Source organism: Colius striatus, chromosome 1, assembly GCF_028858725.1.
Source record: "Colius striatus isolate bColStr4 chromosome 1, bColStr4.1.hap1, whole genome shotgun sequence".
Lineage (NCBI taxonomy): Eukaryota > Metazoa > Chordata > Aves > Coliiformes > Coliidae > Colius > Colius striatus.
Window position 1 is genome coordinate 183,054,143 of NC_084759.1, and position 22,623 is coordinate 183,076,765.

The 22,623-nt window shown below is 44.0% G+C and overlaps 1 protein-coding gene across 1 annotated transcript; it reads left to right on the forward strand.

Annotated features, from left to right (window-relative positions):
• Window positions 1-4,905: 4,905 nt before the first annotated feature.
• On the forward strand, window positions 4,906-19,048 carry WNT16 (Wnt family member 16). The gene is made up of 4 exons (XM_062018782.1): window positions 4,906-5,018; window positions 5,093-5,352; window positions 7,264-7,550; window positions 16,170-19,048. Exons 1-4 carry the CDS (start codon window positions 4,906-4,908, stop codon window positions 16,632-16,634), a joined length of 1,125 nt encoding a protein of 374 aa, XP_061874766.1. The 3' UTR covers window positions 16,635-19,048.
• Window positions 19,049-22,623: the final 3,575 nt, after the last annotated feature.

Genomic DNA, 22,623 nt, shown 5'->3' on the forward strand with positions numbered 1-22,623 from the left:
CTCTTTCCTTGCCTTCCAGGTCCTGCTTTTCAAGTTTTTATACATCCATGCACATGGAAAATTCATTTCTGTATACCATATTGTGCAACTATTATAGAGATAATATTAAGGGGTAACTTTGGAATCATTACATGTTTGTAAGGTCTTCATCTGCCACCATGTCATTACCGGATGCACTGTAATTGCAGTCCCAGTCATCTGTGAACTCGGTGTGCCAGGTCTAACTTAGCAATAGATGAATGTACTTTCAGGCTATGCATACTGAAATGGAAAAAAACACTGATAACAGCAATAATGTTAAACCTCTGGACAAGAGGCAGAGAGATCCCAGGAGATTATGCATGGGAGAAGAGACATCTCTTTTTCGCTCTAACTTCCCTTCTACTACCAGCCTGAACTTATCAAGGGCCTGAGATTTGTCTGCAGAGACATCACCTCATAGAGCAGTGGAGCATTAAACGGTCACTGTGTCAAGAGTGTAAGGACTCCCGGGGTCTCACTGCATGCATCTCTTCACGTTCTTTCGCACTGAGGGTATGGTTGTGTCACAGTCACCATTGTGAAACAGCTCTGCTTGGGTATCTCTGTTTAGCTGAGGAGCAGGATGTGAGCACAGGTTGCCTCCAGCCCTTCCCCGCTGCTGGAGCAAGATGTCTGACAAGCAGCACTGCCTGCAGGCCAAAGGAAGGGAGTGGGGACAGAGGAAGGAGGCACGGGACGGCTGGGCTGGGTCAGGCCTCCCAAGGCACAAGCCTGGTTTGCAGATGCTGCACTACCACACTCCCAGCTCCCAGGAACTCTGGCCATGCGCAGAGCTGTGTGTGGAGTGCTGCCATACCACCGTGCTATCACTCATAAGGGAGCACACGGCAGTCACAGCTACTACCTGAGCAGCAGCGACCTTCGCACTGACCTCAAGGCTCTGCCAGCACATGATGGTTGGAATCAGCTTGAGTGCTCTCCTCAGAAGAGTTTGTCACAGCCAACACACAACCCTTGATGACAACACTAATGCTGACACAGATCCAGTTTCTTCAATGCAAGACACAGTGGTTCCCGGATGCTACCATGCAGCGAGGTTGCGTTAGAAGTATATCACCAAACATGATACATTTCATAGCTGAAGAGGTGACCTTTATATGAGAGATTTTTCTTTTTGGATGTCAGGCTTATCTCTGCTCAGTTTTTTAAGATGATAAGAGGATCGTGTCCCCATTGGTCAGCAGGGCCCATATATAAAAATGGAATAATGCAGTCTGCCTTGTTGTAGTCATGTCACTTCTAGGCCTTAGAAGTTCCAGGAAAAGGAAAATAATTTGAACAAAGCTTTCAAAAGTGATGAGTTATTTAGGAGAAGTTCACTTTGCACTTCCATCCAGTAAATAACATAGCAGACCTTGATTACAATGAGAGCACTAGCCCCTAACTAAAGAGGTAACTGGTCTATCTCTGAAATGTATTATGTCAAGGGATCTGTTATTCACACAGATTGTGCACAACAAAGTATTTTTCCTTATTTAACACTGAGTAAAAAAATATTTAACTGTAATTGATTCTGTCAAGATCACATTAGTCATCATTAAACAGTAAACTAGTAAATATCCAGTCAGGAAATACTATTCAGCTTTGACAAATTTTAGTCCTTTTTTTTGTGTCTTTTAAGAATAGTCTATTGTCTTATTGTTTAGATAGAAAAATGTAGGCATTTTAATATGAATAGCCACAGATAGCTCCACCTTGGCCAGAGAAAGTAAGACAAACTGCAAGTCAAATCTGTCTTCCCTAATTGATAGCAAATGTTGATTGCTGAGGCCTGGTACTTGACCTTGGCTTGGATTCTGGTTTGTTGTCTCTGCATCACACTCATGTTTCTGTCTGTCATGGAGTGATGGTCTTCTAGCACAGGGTTGTTGTCTCTGCATCACACTCATGTTGCTGTCTGTCATGGAGTGATGGTCTTCTAGCACAGAGGGCTCTGAGGCACCTGTGAATTAGAATTACAGACTTCAGAAACTGTTGGCAAATCTCAATAAATTATGGTAGATCAGCAACAAGATATTTCTAAATTTTGTCCCTTTGCAGGTTTGCAAAGCACATAGCTCCCAAAGCAATTTGTTTGTCCTTCCCTTCCTAGCAGCCAACTTTATTTGCAACTCTGTGCAAACACATAGCCCTAGACTAGTAGAAATACTCCTGTATGTGTGGCTTTTGCCCAGGGACGACAGCATTCCTGGAGGAGAGCATAAAGAAGAGAGGTGGTGTAAGTGTGAGGCAGGAAGCTGAGCAGCAGGACGTGGGGAGAGGCTGAGGGATTCAGCGGGGAACCAGGCTGCAAAAGCCACAGAGGGAGTGCAGGGACTGCAGGCAACGGGAGGGGGGATTGCAAAGGAAACAGATGGGAAGAGGGGCAGATGGGGAATTAGGACAGAGATACCTTGTAATCTGAACCTTTTAAAATCATATGGTCACAGAAAATTGTGGTTTCCTTCCAGTCACTGCTGGAGATTGGACTGGATGATCTCAATATGTCCTTTACAATTTACATTATCATTTTTTTCAGTGCCAGACACCCAAAATGCAACAGCTTCACTGTACACCAGTGCATATGGTCAAAAGGTTTTCCTTACTACTTAATAGTTATTGTAGCAAAAAGAAGTATACAAAAATCAGATCCCAGCACATGGGAACCCAATAGAGAGGTAATTTATTTATGGTATCACATACAAAATAGGCTATGAATAGTATTGGAATTATTGAAATCCATATTTTTCAGATTTACATTTTACATTGCCATTAGCCTGTAAGACTCTGCAGCTTCTAGAGAAGAAAAATCCCAATTTAGGACCAAAAGCTCCATACTAATAAAAAAAACCCAAACAAACAAAACTCCACGAAACAAACCACAGAGAAGAATAATATTTAAAAAAAACCATTTCAGAATGGATGATAAATGCATGTAGATCAAAAACACGTAAGAAATACACGGCTGTTAGACTAGGGCTTTGAATTAACTTCAGTAGGTGGAGCCAGGAAGCAGCAAAGAAGATAAACCAAACCATATGTTTTGGAATAATTAGATAATTCTCTGACCCAACCCACACAGTTTTGACTGATTCAAACCCATTTCATGGCCAGTTCTTTGTGTCCTAGTGTCATCCTCCATCCATTTCCCTCACTCCAGACTAAGTTCCTCCACAACCACAAGCAGATGTTCACCAGACTAAAATTCAGAACAGCAAAAACAAGGCATATAGGAAGGTTTAAATAGCTTATGGAGTCATATTGCAGCTGCCCAGAACTGGCAATGCTTTGAAGACTCTTTAAGTGCAGGAAAATGAACATGAAGGTCTAAAAGTACCACAGTTGATGCTCTTAAAATATGTCAGCATATCCATGGAGAAAAAGACAGGAGGAATACCACAGTTATGTGATTATTTCTCAACATGTTGTACAGTTAAAAATGTACATCTGTCATTTGAGATGACTGACTGTGATCTTCACTTGGAGCTGTTATCAGTCAACAAGAGCTATTTTGCTAATATACAACTGTGTCAAATCAATTTACAGAGCTGCCATTTTATCCAGATTATTTTTAGTGCAGGTGTTTCGCTTACGTGGGACGAAGCAGCAATATATTGTGATCAAAGAGAACTTGAAAGTCCAGAGTTCCAACACCAGCTTCATCAGCTGCTAGCTGACTCAATTGGTTTTAACATGTAAAATGAGTAATTAATGTGTCTAAAGAAAGGCAACAAAACTGGTGAAGGGTTTAGAACACAAGTTTTATGAGAAGCTGCTGAGGGAACTGTGGCTGTTTAGCCTGGAGAAAAAGAGGCTGAGGAGAGAGCCTACTGCTCTCTACGACTACCTGAAAGGAGGCTGAAGGGAGGTGGGAGTCCATCTCTTCTCTGAAGTAATAAGTGATAGGACAAAGGGAAATGGTCTCAAGTTGCACCAGGGGAGGTTTAGATCACATACTAGGAAAAATTTCTTCGCCAAAAGATTTGCCCAGGGAGGTGGTGGAGTCAGCACTCTTGGAGGTATTTAAAAACTGTGTGGAGGAGGTGCTGAGGGACATGGTTTAGTGGCGGATGTGTCAGTGTTAGGTTAGGAGTTGGACTCGATATTCTAAAAGGTCTTTTCCAACCAAAACGATTCTATGGTTAAAGGTAGTAGCTGATAAAGGTCTCAGCTGAAGTGTCCGGGAGTAGACTGATGCTGTCTTAACGAATACTGATGCTGACCCTGGACACAGTTATGTTAATACTGTTAAAGCGTTAGAAAATTTGAATAAAAAGCATTTGGAATGTTACGATTTATTAACACAGGTATTTTGCGCTTTATCTTCTTCCTGTGGATGAGTCGCCGCAGACCTGCCGGTTCCTCTGCCGGCAGCCACATTGTCGCTCCAGGACCCGCGCCAGCAGCCGTCCCAGCCGCAATCGGTGCTTCGCATCCCCGAGGAAAGGGGCAGCGCCGCAGAGGGGCTGGCGAGCAGCTCCGGGTGCCAGGCGGGACATACCGGAGGCGTGCGCAGGGTGCGGAGCGCTGCGGGGAAACGCGCAGCTCGCCCCCGCTGCCGCCCCGCCCCGGCCCGCCCCGGCCCCCGGGCGGCCAATGCGCGGCCGGGGGAGGCAGAGCCGGGGAAAACATCAAACTCAACTTTCTCACCTTGAAGGGAACTGAGCGCTCCCAATGCTTCCCCTCCTGCCGCCCTCCCCGCCGGCCCGTGCTCCCCGGGAGGGCACTCCGACGGCCCGGGCGTCTCCGGCCAGCTGCCTGCCGCCCCCTGAGCAGCAGAGAGCCGAGTAGAGGGTCCCGCTGGCGACCATCCCCCTCGGTCCGCGCAGCCCGGGGGCCGGGGCGGCGGGCGGCGGCGGCGCGGCGGGGCCCGATGCGGTGGCCATGGGGCGCGGGGCGGCGGCCGCAGGGCGCGGGGACCCCGTCGGGCCGCGGCTGCTGCGGGCCGCGCTGCTGCTCGCCCTCTGCCCCGCCGCCGCCGCCGGCGACACCTGGACGTGAGTAGCCGGGCGCGGGAGGGAGGGGCTGCGCGGCCGTGCCCTCCGCGCTGACCGGGGCGCTGCTTCCGCAGGTGGCTGGGCGTCGCCGCCGCCGGCGGCCCGGAGAAGTCGGGCTGCGCCAGCCCGCCGCTGAGCCGCCGGCAGCAGGACCTATGCAGGCAGAAGCCGGAGCTGGTGCCCGCCATCCGTGAGGGAGCCCGCCTGGGACTCCAGGAGTGCCGCAGCCAGTTCCGACATGAGCGCTGGGACTGTCGCCCGCCACCCGCCGTTCGGCGCGCACCCGTCTCCTCCGCCACCGCCGCCGCCGCCTTCGGACAACAGCTCAGCAGCGGTGAGTGTCCGCGCCGACGGGGCCGCCGGCCGCACCTGCAGCTCCGTCGGGTCAGAGAGGGCCAAGGGGCTCCTCCGGCATCCCTTGGCGGAGCGAGTATCCCAGTGGGGCGGGTGGCGGGGCGGGCGCAGGGGCCGGCCGTCCCGCCGGTAGAGCCGGGCAGAGTTGCCCCGTCCGCCCCGAGAGGCTAACGCGGGTACGCGACGTGCACCCGGCAGGTGAAACCTGTCAGTGTTCTCCCCAGATTATCGTTGCTTATTGTAATATCTGCCTAACAGCTCCGTGGACGACAGCGCCTTTAACTAGATCCACTTAACTGTGTTGAAATTGTGTTAGCCTTACACTGATGTTGGATTTATCCTCTTATGTCATAATTACTAAATAAGTGGAGTAATGACACATAATATTTCGAAAAGGTCACTGGATTGCAGGTAAAAATCTGCTCACAGTACTGTGATGTGAGCTGCTTTAAAGTGTATCATGTGAGCTCAATTAGGTGATATTGCAGCCCGAACAAAACTGCTTTGCTTGCATGGACTAATACTGGAATTGCTGAAATTTGCATTGAAATAGGGGCCTTTTGTTTGTGTCAAATGACAGTATCAAAGGTCTTGATCCTGCACTTTCCTTTTGAGCCCTCTATTCAACGTTTTCTATGTAGCCATTGATGTGAACTTGGATATTACCATCCTTAATTTTGAGTTTGTACAATCTTCATTCTATACCACAACGCAACAATGAAGAAAACCCAAATATCAACCATGAAAACATAAAATGAGCAATTAAAAGTGGTGTGTATTTCAAAAAGGAAAAGTTCAAAAGACAAACACTTGAGAGCAGTTTACCCTAATATATGCAGCCATATATACTGTATGTTTGTCCTTCTCTCCAATGGGAAGGACTGTTCCAGTACTGCCAACCCACCAAGCTTCACTAGTATGTCCTGTGGAAGCATTTTTTGATGGTACCAGCACTACAGACTAATGCAAACAGCAGAATCAAACAGGAGCTTTCCTGCCTGTCAGCAGAAACTCAGGAGATGGGGAAGTTACAATTTTTTTTCCAACTACTGAAAAGTAGTACAGTGGAGTTTTAGCTGCAATTAATGGCCAGTTTGCTTAGAGAGTATACCGTGCTTAACATGGTTTAAAGATCTGTTCTGCTGTATGCCAGAGCCTCTGAGGATGAATGGGATTAGCATAAGAGGCCCAGGCAAGTCCCTCAGTGATGCTTCTGAGATATAACAGTTAAAGGCTTTTTATACTGCTGTTTTTCCCACAGGCAGTTTATTCTAGTAAAAGCACATGGCTTAAGTGTCCTTGTACCATCCTGATTTCTGCCTGGTTTAGTATTCTTGGGGCTCTTTGCAATCTTTGTGAGTTAGAACCTCAACATTTGTTAAATTTAGCATGAGGTAAGTTTTTGCCCTGTAGCAAAGTAACCTGGGATCATGACAGCTTCAAGTTCTTCCCCAGAGACCTGGACTAACCTTTTCATCTTCAAATCAATACAAATAGTGAAAAGCAGAGTGGAGAGTAAGGAGTTTGGGGTGTGGTTTGGTTAGGTCTGATTTTTTAATTATTATTAAAACTTAATTGATAGTATTGAAAGTTTCTGAGGCAGATAAAGTTCCTGATCAGATGTAGAAAGGAGTTACCAAAACTTGCATGGTACAGGCAGCCAGAAACAGCACCATTAATACCATGGTCGCATGAAGAGGCCCCAAGGTCATTTTGGATGTGACTATCCACTGTTTTAAACAAGTTAGCTCTACAGACTAAGCTGTAAGGATTTTGAACCTCTAACTGTTTCCTTTTGATAATGGTCCGGCATTTAAAATGGCTTCCAACAGCTCAACCGGGAAGATGATCTGGGGGAGTTATGAAGTCACGTCTGTGCCTTGCTTTGTAGGCACGAAAGAGGCGGCGTTCATATATGCAGTGACATCAGCGGGGCTGGTGCACGCGGTGACACGGTCGTGCAGTGCAGGGAACGTGACTGAGTGCTCCTGCGACGTGAGCCTGCGGCACGGCGGCTCGGCCAGCGAGGGCTGGCACTGGGGCGGCTGCTCTGACGACATCCACTATGGAATGGCCTTCAGCAGGAAGTTCCTGGACGTGCCCATTAAGAACCTAACGGGCAAGAGCGAGAGTGGACTGGCAGCCATGAACTTGCACAACAACGAAGCTGGCAGGCAGGTATGTGTCACTCTTCAGAAGTGGCAGCAATTGCTACTCACCTTCATTGACAAAATGTCAATCGGCAAAATGAGGCCCATCCTTGACCTCAGGTACGGATGGGGCTAGTGGCAACAACAGCACTAGTGTGGCCAAAGCAAACGTGCACAAACCTGGAATCAAAGCTCTTTTTAACTTTCTCAGCTCCACAGGTTAAAATAAAATCCATTAAAAAAAGATTTAGATATGGAATGCTTATCAGAGTTGTCTTAAATAGATATTTGATATTCTGTAGTAAACTTGAAATAGTGTTATCAGCATAATAGGAGTTTTTTCACTGATTGTTCTTTTGTTATCACAGCCTGCATTTGTTGTTCTCTTTAGTACAGAATAAGCAGACAGACTGGACGTGAGTCATAGGATCATAGAATCATAGAATGGTAGGGGTTGGAAGGGACCTCCAGAGATGACCTAGTCCAATGCTTCCACTAAAGCAGGTTCATCTTGGTCAGGTTGCACAGGAACGTGTCCAGGCAGGTTTTGAAGACCTCCAGAGAAGGAGATTCCACAACCTCCCTGAGCAGCCTGTGCCAGGACTCACCCACCCTTAACAGTAGTTTCTACTTACGTTTAAATGGAACTTTTTGTGTTCCAGCTTACATCCATTACCCTTAGTCCTGTCACTGGACACTACGTCCACCCTTTAGGTACTTAAAAGTGTTGATGAGGTGGCTCCTCAGTCTCCTTCAGGCTGAACAATCCCAAATCCCACACCTTTTCTTGTAAGAAACATGTTCCAGTCCCCTGATCATCTTGGTAGCCCTGTGCTGGACTCTCTAGAAGTTCCCTGTCCCTCTTGAGCTGGGAAGCCCACATCTGGACACAGGACTCCAGATGAGACCTCACCAGGGCAGAGTAGAGGGGGAGGACAACCTCCCTCAACCTGCTGGCCACACTTTTCCGGAGCATCCCAGGATGCCATTGGCCTTCTTGGCCACGAGGGCACATTGCTGGCTCGTATTTAGTTTGTTATCTATGAGGACTCCCAGGTCTCTCTCCACAGACTTGCTCTTCAGCAGGTCACATCCAGCCTGATGAGTAACCCCTGTTGTTATCCATCCACAGTCTGGGGTCCATAGCTGAGGCCAGAAGTCTAAAGTCATTCAGAGAGGAAACTGAGAGTTGACATTTTCTCTGAAAAATTGAATGGCAATGACACTTCTGTTTTAAAGTAGCCCACTGATTTGGGCACTTGTCAGAGAAGTGAGAGGAGCCTGGCTTCAGATAGCTCTTCTTCAGCCCAGAGGACTAAAACTCAAAGTACGCAGAGTACAAAAATGTTTGTGTAAGTGTGTGACACTGGGTCCTCCTTTTTTATTCTGCAGGAGATGAGAAATGGAGGCAGAAACAGCCAATATAGGGAGATGTGAGTCCATAACCTAGTGCTTGGGTCTTACGTCTGGAATAGCAGAGGCTTGGATTCTGATTCATGCTTTACTTTCTCTGCTTTATCTTGGAGTTGTTGTCTTTGAAAGTGTTTAATGTCACTCTCTGCCCCTGTGATACTTTAAATCTGTTTGCTCAGTGAGGCAGCTGTAACTAAAGAAAAGGAGACACCCCCCCTCAGTTTTGACTACGCATATTGATGGACTCCATTGTAACCCAGTAATTTCCTGTAGCCAGAAGCAGTGTTAGTGGATTTTTTTTCAAAACAACTTTCCTAACCACCATAGGTGGGGAATAACTGTAGTAAGCCATCAAAATAGCCATTGCAAACTATTTTACTTTAAATGATTTTTACAGTTGATGAGGTAATAAATGTTATATAATTTAATTAAGTTATATATCTGGAAAACCAGAAAATCTTTCAGGAACATAGGCCTTTTGTAGGGCTGAAGCAGAAGCAGCAAACTTTAAACCTAAGGAGATGTTGAGAATAGTTACTGTGAGTTTAATTAGATGCCAGGCTAATTAAAAAGACGATGGGTACTTTGTAGTTGGGGATGTTAATAAGAGGAGTAGAAGATTAAATGATTATATCCTTAGGGAAAGAGCAAAGGGTTATTTATCACTTTTGTAGAGAGAGTTAAGAGAGGAGATAATAATATCCATAAAACTATCTCTCTTAATGTCATTATTTTTAATGTACAGTACAGATATGAATTTTTTATTTTAATACTCATGTTTACTGTTAGTGCCATTTTCTCTGATTAGGATGACAGTGAATGTGTTGGGAAGAGGACTGCAAGGCTCCAGAGGAACTTCAAAGAGAAAGAGAGATGTGATTTCTCTGTTTAGGTAGCAGTGACACAGGTTTTCTCTTTGATACCGTTTTCTTCTCTTACCCCATCTTTATGTTAGCAGCACCTTTTGTCTTCAGTGACAGCATTTGCTTAGTCTTCCCATACCATGCATGTGCTTCAGGCTCATTGCTGCAGGTGTGCCAGCACAAATGCTAGGGTATCATACTGTGAATTTTATGAAGGAACCATTCTTTTGGTGTTGCTGTCTTTAAAGTTGAATCAGTTCCCTGATCTCATCTACAGTGGTCACATAGACAGCTGGACAATCTTTGTCGTGGGTACAGGGTGACAGCACTGGCACATGTTTCCCAGGGAGGGTGTGGAGTCTCCTGTGGAGGTCTTCAAAACCCACTTGGTCACATTCCTATGTGACCTGATTTAGGTGGACCTACTTTAGCAGGGGGGTTGGACTAGATGATCTCTAAAGGTCCCTTCCAGCCCCTACCATTCTATGATTCTATGACTGGCTGGCAAAGGGGAAGAGTGTGTTCAGACAAAGATAACGTGTTTTCAAACATTGAGCTAAAGCTACAAGGGGTTGAAGCATGTGGTTAAGTGAGTCTTCATTTTCCACGAGTAGTATTTTTTACGAGATCCAGGTTACCTCAGGTATTGGTTATATGCACGAGAACGTAATCTATTCTGAGTCCACATTCTTCATGCCAGGCAAAGACACTGTCTTCTGGTACTATTCATGTTGGGTAGTACTTCTTTCTACATGTAACTTCATGAAACCAGAATTTTAGACTAGGCTATCAGTCTACAGGAATGTGGTAGAATGTGGCCCAACAGGATTCACTGGGTCCTGAGGACCTTTTGGAGTTGCAGGCTTTACATGATACTGAGCTCTCCAACTAGGTTCTCAGGCTACCCTGACACAGGCTTATTTAGTGCACATCACACGCATTCCTTTTCTGAGACACTGTTTTAAAAAACCCATCCACTGCAAGCCTGAAAGGCCAGAAGACCCTTATTTCACTGATTTTGTATCAATGGTGTATTTCTTGTTTGTTATCGTGGCAGAAAATATGTAGAGTATTTAGTCAGCTTCCATGCATAAATATTTTGTAACTTAATGGCAAACTGTAGGATAAAGAAAATATTTTGACCACTGTCCAGAGTGAAAGAGAATGTTTATTGTTGGTACTTGGGATGTCTAGCAGCAATACTAGCTGAAGCAAAGCTGAGCAGATCTCTTCATTTTTGTAGTTTCAAAATCTTTAACTAGGAGATGTTGGAAAACATTGACCTTCATGTTTTGGGGCTTACAAGGAGGATGTTTTGCAATATATTTTGGTACCTTATGACCTTTTGTAATAAATACTATCATGTTCTTGATTCTGTGTCTTGCAAGAGCAGTCTTGCAGGGACAATACTTGTGTGTTTATTTGGAGTTACTAATAGAACTGGTATGTGCAGAATTCTCTTTTTCTTTCCATACAAAATGCTATTTTACATTTCTACAACTCACAGTTAAAACCAAGATATCTCAGTTTTAAAACTGTAAGGATCCTGTGACTGAGTTTAGAATACTAACCTGGACCTTGGAAGATCCAGATTTCATTCCTTATTCTGACACAAGATAAATGTTCATCATCTTTTAGCATGATAGTGTTCAGTTTACTTAGATGTGCGTATGTGAGTTGAGGACCTCTGCTCCTTATATAAAAGAATGAAGGGAGTCAGGGTTTACTATTTTGTATTACTGTTATTTTTTTACTGATGGAAGAATTCTGCTCAGTTTCCCACTTGTGGAAATGCATTTGATGTGCAGGTCTTCTGTTCTCACATTGAAATAGCTTGGTTCATCAGAGTGTATTTTTAATGATCCTTGCAAGCTGGTAACAGACCCACAAACAGTTTGCAAGCTATTTTTAAGTGCTGTACCACTGGTGGGACACGTGCTTGTCTTCATGAGTAGTCCTATTAGTTCTACCAATGGCTCAAATTAAGCTGTTTGGTTACAGGCATTGGTTCCTGTTGTGAAACAAGTACTGGCAGCCCCTGTCTCACAGCTGAGAACAGTGCCTGCAAACAGAGACATTAACTTGGAATAATTAAGGATTGATTGCCATCAAGGAGCATGCAAACTGTGATTCCACTGACACTCCTTCACTGCAGACCAGTCTGTGTTTTCTGCCCATTCACCTGTTCCAGCTACACATTCCCACCCCATGCTGCTCCTTTTGTTAATTGTATTGGATCAGTGAAAGGAAGTCAGTTTACAAATGATCTCTTATTCAGACTGATTTTTAACACAGACCAGTGTTCAGCACTCAATCTAATTTATGGCTTAACCCTGTGCTCTTGTGCAAGTACTACCAGCACTGGGACAGTGAGTGGCAACAGGAGCAAGAGGATCTGCTCAGGTGGTCTTGTGGCTGAAGACAACACTGCTGTGCTCAGCTCACTCCCACACTGATCAATTCCCACAAGCAGTCATTGTTTTCATGATCAGCCTAAGAAAACTGCCCAGCTATCCCAGCTTGCACAGAAGGACATATATACTGACCATGTTTCTGAGAGTAACTATGCTTCTCTCAAGTTCTCTGTGAAATTTTGTTCCTTAGGGAGAATACTTGCACAGTTTCATGAATAACTGAAAAGATTCACCATGTGAATCTGAAGATGTAAAACTAAGCACTGGTTGTGAAGCCAGTCTGTAAGCACGCTCTCAGTAACTCTGCATCTCAGGAACTCTGTGCCCTATTGAGACACCAGCGTATGCTGCAGCCACCTCACACCGGAAGGCTGCCTTGGCTCTATAGGCACCATCTTGGATTTGTTTACAAGAAGACAGTAGGAGAAGTTTCCTAGTGTCTCAGTTGTACCAGATGTTCAACTATGGGAGTTTGTTAAAGTTCAGATGGCAGCTTGAGATCCAGCAACATGTTTTGTGATCAGTCAAAGCAAGATGTCAGATTCCTATGCTGGCAGTAGTGACAACCCAAAATGTGTTGGAATCCAACTAGGAAACTTGCCCATCCTAGCAGCTGGGAAGCAATAGCCCAGGGTCATGCACAATTCTGATGACACCCTAAATCATTCTAACAGTGCATCGAAGTTTCATGTGAGAATCCTGAGCAACAATAAAACCCAGAAATGTTTGTAACTGCTATGGACGTTCTCAGTGCTTCCACTCCCACATTTGTCAGGTTGTCCATAATCTATGCTGCATTTTTATATTTTTACATCAGCCTCAGACTCCAACATCAGTTTCTGTTCCTGTTTAGAAATTTTGTTTCCCTTTAGTTTTCATTAATTCCTCCTCAGAGAAAGACTCTTGAGTGTGATCTGTTGAATTACTTGCCCACATTGAAGTGACTCATCCTTATCATCTAGTAGACATGTCCGGTACTTCTCTTGACAATTTCTGGATCCTTCTGCCTCATCCAGGTTTTACTATATCTGATTCTAGCAGACTTGGAAGTGTAGTACTTTCTCCAAGCCAAATTGTGTGTCGTTTCTCCCACTGTTTCTTCCCTAGTTAGTTACCTGTCATACTGCAGTGAAAGCAAGGATTACACCTGTAACTTTGTAAATCTTACAGCATAATGTGATTTCAAACTACTTTGAGATTCTAGTTACTTGCCTTGATACAAATAGCTAATTATTAGAAATTGGAAAATATTGTTAAATCACTTCTTATTCTAAGCTGTGTGTAAAATTTATCTTTCAATATAGTGTTTCTCTTCTCCTTGACATTTTATTAGGTTCTCTGTATTCTGACAAAGACTTACTGTCCTTGGATCTCAAATTCTCATCTGCCTCAATCACTGTCACTTCTTACTATGCAGTGATTTCCTATTTCATAGATTCTTGAGATACAAGCACAAGGTCAAGTCTGTCTATTAAACAGAAACTAGCCTGTGGAGGAGAAAAAGTAAGTATCTACGAGAATTGCTGCCTGTTGATTTGCCACTGAAAGAATCTGTGTGTGCTCTGGGATGAGAGGCTGTTTGTTGCAATGTCTTATTTCTTTCAGGACAGGGAAAAATCTCTAATCCCAAAAGCAACCCACAGCATCTGGAAATATCTTTTGTACTGGGGCAGGTTTAGTTTGCAAAGGCTAATGGCTGTTCTAGGTCAGGGCATACACCTGCTCTTTCTTGCTGATGGTTCTTTGGATGCTGTACTTGTTTGGCTTCTGGAGTAACCTTTATCAACACATAGGTCCTGTTGATTCACCAAAGATGGGACTTCAGGCAAACACTTTGGTCACATGTATTTTTAATAAAGTTTGTGGAGTTGTTTGCAAATACCAACTTGGGCTGCTCTTTGGGGCAGAACAAGCCAGAAAGCTTCAGCTCCCACTGAAATCAATGCATTTAACCCTGTTGGATGCATCCCAAGCAACAGTGACCACATTCACCAAGATGAAAAGTCTCAGTTTAACATACAGGGTAGAAGGAGCTCATTTTATGTGCACCGTTCCTTGACTGGAACTTTGAGGATGGCATTAGTGCTTCCTGAGCTACAAATAAGCAGTCTGGGACTTGAGTTTGTTTCTGGTCCTGTATATGGTCAGTAGGGCTTTGTAGGATTTCAGGGCTCTCATCTCACTGCAAAATCAAGGCTTAGGAGCAGACACGAATGAAACTGCTTTCCCAGGGCAAACCGCAGGAAGGTGTTAGATAGATTTGTCTTCTGTTTTTTTCTTCCCCAAGACAGTTTGAGAAAGATATAGACTGACAGCAGTTAATACTTGTAGGGGCAGTGGGGCAAGTGAAAGTTTAGGGTGATATTTAATAAATATTATGAAGTTGGATGGGTGTTTTGTCTTCCCTGTTTTGTGGGAAATAGTGTTTCCTCCATGAAGGAATAATTTGAATCTGTATTGGCTTTCCTGCATGAGAAGTTTCAAGAGAAACTGACTAAGAGTTAACTTAAAAATCATGCTGTTATGTTTCCCAGTTGACTTGATCATGGAAAGTAAATAAGGGAGGAGGAAAGATAGTAAAATGGAAGACAGTACCATGGGCTTTCCACACCATTAACCAACGGCCCATACGAGTCTACAAGGTGACTCCAAAGAGCATGTTGATAGAAGAGTAAACCAAAACAAAACAAAAATGATGATACCTTGTCCTTTTGCTGCATTATGCATGTGACAGTTTTTGTGTGCACTTTTCCAGGCGCTAATGTAAGATGTCTCATGAGTCTAATTGTATAATTTTATAATAGGGCTATTAGATATTACAGAAAGAAATATTATCTGCTGACTATTTGTAGTCCCAGATAAAGAAAATTACTGCTTGTTTACAGATTCCAGATCTTTGAGCCCTGGTCTCCTATAAACTGAGCCAAAATTCCTGTGAATTGCAAAAGCTTAGTGCAGAGTGCAGATTCTCATCATGGGTCAGACAGTTGTTCAGCCCTGTGCTCGCTTCTGCGTGGGCATTAAAAAATAGCACATCCAAGGGTATTCTAGTGTTGGTAATAACTGTGGAAATTTTGTTGAAACATTGCAAGTGGTAAAAGTAATATGAATTCAACTGTCAAATTGCGTTGAATAAAGCCATTATGCAACTGGAAACACTAGAAACCCGTGATAGTGCTAGTATGCCTCAATTACAAGAACAGGGCTTGATCTTGTGAGAAGCACCCGAGATTTACTGCAGAATACCTGAGCTGAGGATACTTCTGTGGAGCTGTAGTGGCTCCTTTGATAGACCTTGCATGAAGCTCAGAGAGGTTGGCATCCTCCTGTGCTCCCAACATGGGCCTATCCTGAGGAACCTCCAGGCTGTAATGCTTTACTGCTTCTGCTGCTGAGCCACACTGGTGGTACATACAGATTGGATCCATTCCTGTGGCCTTAGTTACAAACTGTGTTGTGAAAGTTTAGTGATCATGATGAGGCACAAGGCACCCTTAAAAAAACTTTAGACCTACCCAGTAAATGTCTTCCAGCATAAAAACAGTGCTGTTACCTGGCCTATCCCTGTATCCACTCCTACTCTTCCCTATGAGGACGATTTGAATTCCAGCAATGGGAGAGAAGACACAGGACATATCATTTCAGGTATTTAGGATCCTCCAGAATGAAAAGCCAGCCAGAAATACAAGTTTTCATTATTGTGATTCAATATTGCTACGTTATTGCCATTGCAACATGCAAATCCAGAGCACTTTGAAGGTTGGGCTTATCATAGTGGAGGTCTAGGGTTGGAAAGCTAATTCCTAATGTATCCTCCTGTGATGTACTTCACCATCACTGAAATGGCAACAGCAGCTGGAATATTAAATATTTGGAGATCTCTCTGTTAATGATGTCAGACAGTGTTCCCGGTGAGTGAAAGACCACATTCAAATATTGTTCTCCCTTTGCTTTCAGGCTGTGGCAAAGCTGATGTCAGTGGATTGCCGTTGTCACGGCGTTTCTGGGTCCTGTGCTGTGAAAACTTGTTGGAAAACAATGTCCGCCTTTGAAAAGATTGGCCGTTTTTTAAAGGATAAGTATGAAAACAGCATACAAATATCAGACCGACTGAAAAAAAAACTACGCCGCAAAGAGAAAAGCCAGCGAAAGATACCAATTGGCAAAGAAGATCTGTTGTATGTGAACAAGTCTCCCAATTACTGTGTTGAAGACCAAAAACTGGGGATCGCTGGGACGCAGGGAAGGGAGTGTAACCGCACCTCGGAGGGACCAGACGGCTGCAACCTGCTGTGCTGCGGGCGCGGGTACAACACCCACGTTGTCAGGCACGTGGAGAGGTGTGAGTGCAAGTTCATCTGGTGCTGTTATGTGCGCTGCCGGAGGTGCGAGACCATGACTGACGTACACACCTGCAAGTGAGATGAAGCACAGAAAACACAGCCACACTGTCCTGCACTGTTTGGTATACAGCACTGTGGCACGGGCAGCAGTTATTTCTGGCTGTGTGGGACTGCAAGGGAGATCAGTTGCAAGGGGAAGGGGTATTGCCAAACGACAGGTAGTCCAAGCATTTGGTGTACCAAAGAGCAGCCTGCATGCAGGGACAGACAAGATGACAAAAAAAGGATTCCTGATGACACATTTGAATGGGTAACTCCATGAGCAGAGACAGACACAAAACTTTCCAAGTCTTTAATAGCCACAGCAGCCTGAAGATCTATGTTATCAGTAGGTACAATAGGGAAAACTCAAGATATCATTAGCCAGAGACTGAAGAGGGCATGGAAGATACGTTAGATATCCTTATGTCTGTATTTTTTAAACTGAGACTAGATGTACACAGTAGATCATTCATTTCTGCAGGCTTTAGGGAAAAAACAAACATAGGAGAAGTGTCCTGCTGTTGACCATGTTGTCTTGCAACCATTTGGAAGGCTGTCTTCTGCATGATATGCAAAAAAGCATCTGATACTGAGAAATGTGTGACTGCAGAGAGCTCGGTACTGCCAGGGTGGAAGAGGAGAGTCCACTGGCATGGAGCAGGCCATGTCCAGAGCAGAGCAGCTGGAACACAGCTTGAGGAACACCAGCAGCGTACCAAGAAGACACCTCGGAATTTTTTTATAAGTTGTCTTTCAAACACATAAAGGACAAGTTTGAGGAGGGACAGAAATACAGTTTGGTGTTTGAAGGAAATAAAGTCCTTCACAGGTGTTTCCTCAGTGTCTGAACACGCAGTTTGTGAATCAACCAATCATCACCCCACTGTTGGACCGTGTGTAATAGCCTGCCATGTTTAGCCACCTCGCTGGTGGTTCACCATCATTTTCACAGTTAACCAAACAAGATTCAGCCCAAAGAAACCTGCCACAAGTTAAATTTTTTTGAAACACTGGTTTCTTTTATAGAGGCAGCATCTAGAACTTTTCATTAAGTTGCATCCTAAGTAAGTTCAATGCACAAGATAATTTATGGATTGGCTCACAGTATTAAAATATTTAGACTGTTATTGATAACATTTTCTCTACCACCAGATGTTGACTCCATTTAATTTCACATCTGTGAAAGGTTGTTTATTTTTATGCAATGATTTCTTGCCTGGCTTTAAAAGCAATTCTGTTGTTTAAATGTGAAAAGACCTATTTTTGATAAGACAAGAAAGTTTATATTTTGTAAATATTTAAATTATGCGAGTTATGTAAAAGGTTTCCAAAACTAATGTGATAAGATTACAAGCTTTGACATTTGTTGGTTAGATATTTGTTACTGTTGTAGTAGCCTTTAATTGATTTTTATTTGCATGTGCAGGGGGAAATGAGTCTGATAATTACGTAAATGGGGTTTTTTTACCATCAGAGTGCCTATAATTGCTACAGTTTATACACAATGATGAGAAACACTTACTATGATTTTCTAAACCATCAGTTGATTAACATTCTGTATACTTTTTTTAGAATTTTAAATCCATTTTACAAACAGTTACATCCTGGCTCCAGAGTGAGTGCAGAACTCCCACTGACATCAAGGGGACTTGCAAGGATTAACTTAACTTCTTAGACACTAACATTCAGTTTTTAGAAAGAAATCATCTTAGACAGTTTGGTTGAGCCTTTCAAAGTTACTTTGAGGAATTAATTTCCCAGTTGTCAGTTATTTTCCCATGAAAGATGGTGACCACAACCCCCATCACTCTTTATTGGATGAGTAGATCAAGAAGACGCAAACAAAAACTTCTGTGCTGTGGTACTTCACTGTGTTACAGTCTGCAAGCAAGAAGTCCTTTGATTGCTTGTTCTTTTTGGACTTTCCCTCCACATTTGGCTAATCTGTCTCCATTGACCTAGCCAGGTCCTGAGGCCACAAAATCTGCTGTCTATGGGAACGGTGTTCAGTGTGCTGGTCGCTGTCACAGGAGGATTCAGCTCCCTCCCTGTGACTACTTGAGTGGGGAGGACACATGTTGGTGGAAGACCCTGGAGAGAGAGCTGTGAGCCCCAGGTGTATACTAATGCACTTCTCAATATGCCTTAACTTCTGACAAGGTAGGAAATGGGGAGAATATGGTCCTGGACTCTCAGGCCTAAGCTCAGCTTCAGGGATTTGCCCGGGAGGAAAATGTCAGTAGACTGTTTCTGTGGGTTTGAAGGTGAAGGACAGTCACACCAGCATTGCACGGAGACATGAGGCACTCATCATGCAGCCAATGCTGTCAGGGTGTCTCTTGCTGGTTTGGCTGGCTGGTATATGATGCTGTGTTATTTTGTGAGAGTTCATCTACTTCCAGAAAATATCTTTTAGTTTTTAAATGTTGTTAATAAAATATTTTTCTCCGATTTTGAGGGAGGAAAGAGTTTATTTTTTCAAAGAATGACAAAAGACAATGAAGAGAAATGGTGACACACATGGTTTATGAAAGGCTGAACAGACAAGGTAACTGGGGTTTAAAGTGTCCTTGGCAGCAGAAGGACCTATGTTGCCTCTGAAAAGCTGAAGACAGCTGTTTCATGGGAGGTGGAATTATCCTTTCTGTACTGCAGGCAGAGCACTGGTACATGAGAAAATCCATATGGTCTGAAAGGCTGCTGCTTGTTCTAGGCGCTTGAAGTTGGAAGCAGAAGCAAAGCAGAGAGCTTTGGAGAGAATGGAACATTAGCCTTCCTCTATTTGCCTATCACAGTTGAACCTGCTGTTTAAGCTCTGTATAACTATGTGAGTAATGTCCATAAAACTAGTTCTGGATGGGCAGCATATGTAAAAGCAATTCCGGACAGGATCAGGATACAATAACATTGTTTTGTAGCAGCATCAGGGTTGAAGGAATTAGCTGACATGCATTATGTATTCCACAAAACTACCTTTAGTTCTTCCAGAGTCTGGAAAACCTCTCCTTTGAAAGAGGCAGAGGGTGAGAGGGAGCAGGAGAACCATCTGTAAGACAGCATACCTCTGCTTTGAAGGAGGAACCTACATACAAGATGTGGTTCAGCTACTTTTGTAGGCTTATGGCACTGAGATGAATATCATTCTCAGTTTTATAATGTGGAGGTTTTTCCCCATTGCTGGGACTGGAAGATCAAGGTTGTTGACTTGGAAACAGCTTTATAATACTCTTGTATAGTTTGGCTATAATGCATTCTATCTGTTTGAAAGTAGATACATGTGTGGTTATCTAAGCAAGTGACACAGAAAAAAAGATGGAAAAGTCTGAAGCATACTTTTTTACTTCTAAAAGTGAAAGTGATATATACTGTTTTGAAAACCAAAATGCATGTGCACTGGTTGCATATTTTAAGAGCAGAGTTGTGTTGTTGACTGAAGTGCTGACATACTCAGAGGAGTTCCTGCAGGAATACAGCTTGTCAGTGCATCGACATACCAGCCTGGGCATTCATCAGCAACTGAAGGGTCACTGCCTTGTCATTGCCTGTTGGAGAGCTCTTGTCAAAGGTTGTGTAGTAAATGGAGGTTGTCTCTGTTGCTGTCAAAACATCTCTGTGCTGGGCAGCTCTTTCTGGTGAATGGCAAGTAAGTGAAACGTATGTGTAAAGTAAATGGCAACAATTAGCACTGGTTGTTCAGAGGAAATCATGTTAAAAGGACATCCACTTTGGCTGGGGTCTCTCTGGAGTTGAGATGCTTGATGTCACTGAAGGATGTGATTTCACAAGACAGCAAACCTGCCTTGTGGGCACTTCCTCATAGATCAAAACTGTCATGGCTAGGTCATGTAAAATGCTGAGCACACACTGGCTCATTCTGCTGACTAAAACTTACTGAAAACATGCAAAAGGATCATCCCACTGTGACAGACTTCATATCAAATGAGACGCTGTCTGAATCCTCTAACTTCTGGTAGCTATCACACAGGGTGAAAGTATCAATGCAGAAGAAATGTTATTACTTGTTGTAGATTGACAAATATGCTAACTGTCCTGCCAGCCAGGGGTCTCCAGATCCTCTGACAGTAATAACAGTATGTGAATGCAGTATTGTGGCTTTATTTTTCGTTTAATGCAAGGATTTGCAAGACTATTTTTAGGATTTCACACACTTTCACAATTTTTACTGTTAGTGAGTCAGCATGGGCAGACAATAGCTGAAAAACAGGGCTTCAACACTCAGACATCCAGTGAGAATCACCAAGGACTGTAGTTGTAGTAGTAATGCTCTTGATTATAAATGGGAAACTGAGGAGAAATTACCTGCTTAAAGTCACTTGCAAAAGCAGTGTCAGGTCACAGAATCACAGTATTTTAAGGGTTGGAAGGGACCTTTAGAGATTATCTAGTACAACACCCCTGCCAGAGCAGGCCACTTAAAGTAGGTCACACAGGAACTCGTCCATGTAGGTTTTGAATGTCTCCAGGAAAGGAGACTCAACAACCCATCTGGGCAGCCTGTTCCAGTGCTCCATCACGCTCACAGTGTTTTTCCTTACGTTTCTTTGAAACCTCTTATGTTCCAGCTTGTACCTGTTGCCCCTTGTCCTATCATTGGACATCACTGAGAAGAGCCTGGCTCCATCCTCCTGACACTCACCCTTTATGTATTTGTAAACGTTAATGAGGTCACCCCTCAGTCTCTTCTTCTCCAAGCTGAAGAGCCCCAGCTCCCTCAGCCTTTCATCATAAGGGAGATGCTCCACTCCCTTCATCATCTTTGTGACCCTGTGCTAAACTCTCTTCAGCAGCTCCCTGTCCTTTGTGAACTGAGGGGACCAGAACTTGACACAATATTCCAGATGTGGTCTCACAAGGGCAGAGTAGACAGGGAGGAGAACCTCTCTTGACCTACTGCCCACAGCCCTTCTCATACACCCCAGGATGCCATTGGCCTTCTTGGTCACGAGGGCATATTACTGGCTCATGCTCATCCTGCTGTCCACCAGGAACCACAGCTCCCTTTCCCCTACACTGGTCCCTAAGAGTTCATTCCCCAACCTGCACTGGTACATGGGGTTATTCTTTCTCAGATGCAAGACTCCACACTTGCCCTTGTTGAATTTCATTAGATTTCTCCTCATCCAACTCTCCAGCCTGTCCAGGTCTTGTTGAATGGCAGCACTCCCCCCAGTTTAGTATTGTCAGTAAACTTGCTGACAGTGCCCTCTGTTCGCTCATCAAGGTCATTAATGAATAGATTGAACCGTACTGTTGCCAGCACTGACCCTTGAGGTACTCCACTAGATACAGGCCTCCAACTAGACCCTGCCCCATTGATCACCACTCTGTTTTCTTCCCTTCAACCAGTTAACAACCCACCTCACTTACCTGATCATCCAGCTCACACTGTCTCAGTTTTGCTGTGAGGATGCTGTGGGAGATGGTGTCAAATGCTTTACAAATCCACATAAACCACATTCACTGCACTACCACCATCTATCCACCTGGTTACATCTTCATAAAAGGCTATCAGATTGGTCAAATGTGACTTCCCCTTGGTAAAACCATGTTGACTGCTCCTAATGACCCTCTTGTCCTTTAAATGTCTGGAGACAGCACCCAGGATAAGTCGTTCCATCACCTTTCCAAGGATGCAGGTGAGGCTGACCAGTCTGTAGCTCTAGGTTTTGATTTGTTTTGTTTTAAAAAAGAGTAAACAGGTCACCTGATGTCAAGCTAATGCTTTATCTACTCAGTCACTACATTTGTCCTTAGGCCACATAGTTTGAAAACTGGTATGCCAATTAGGCCTGTACAGTAACCATCCAAGTTGTAACTACCAAGCAAGTCCTGCTACATAGACAAGTACAGTTTTCCAAGGACAAGCAAAGACTAAAATAATCAGGTAGAAGTACATTTCTTAAACATGGACTCTTGTGGTTTCCATTTCTGTAAGGCAAATGTGCCTTTTTTCCCCCACACAATGACAAATTCCTCCTGAAGAGAATGGTGCCTGTGGACTCCAT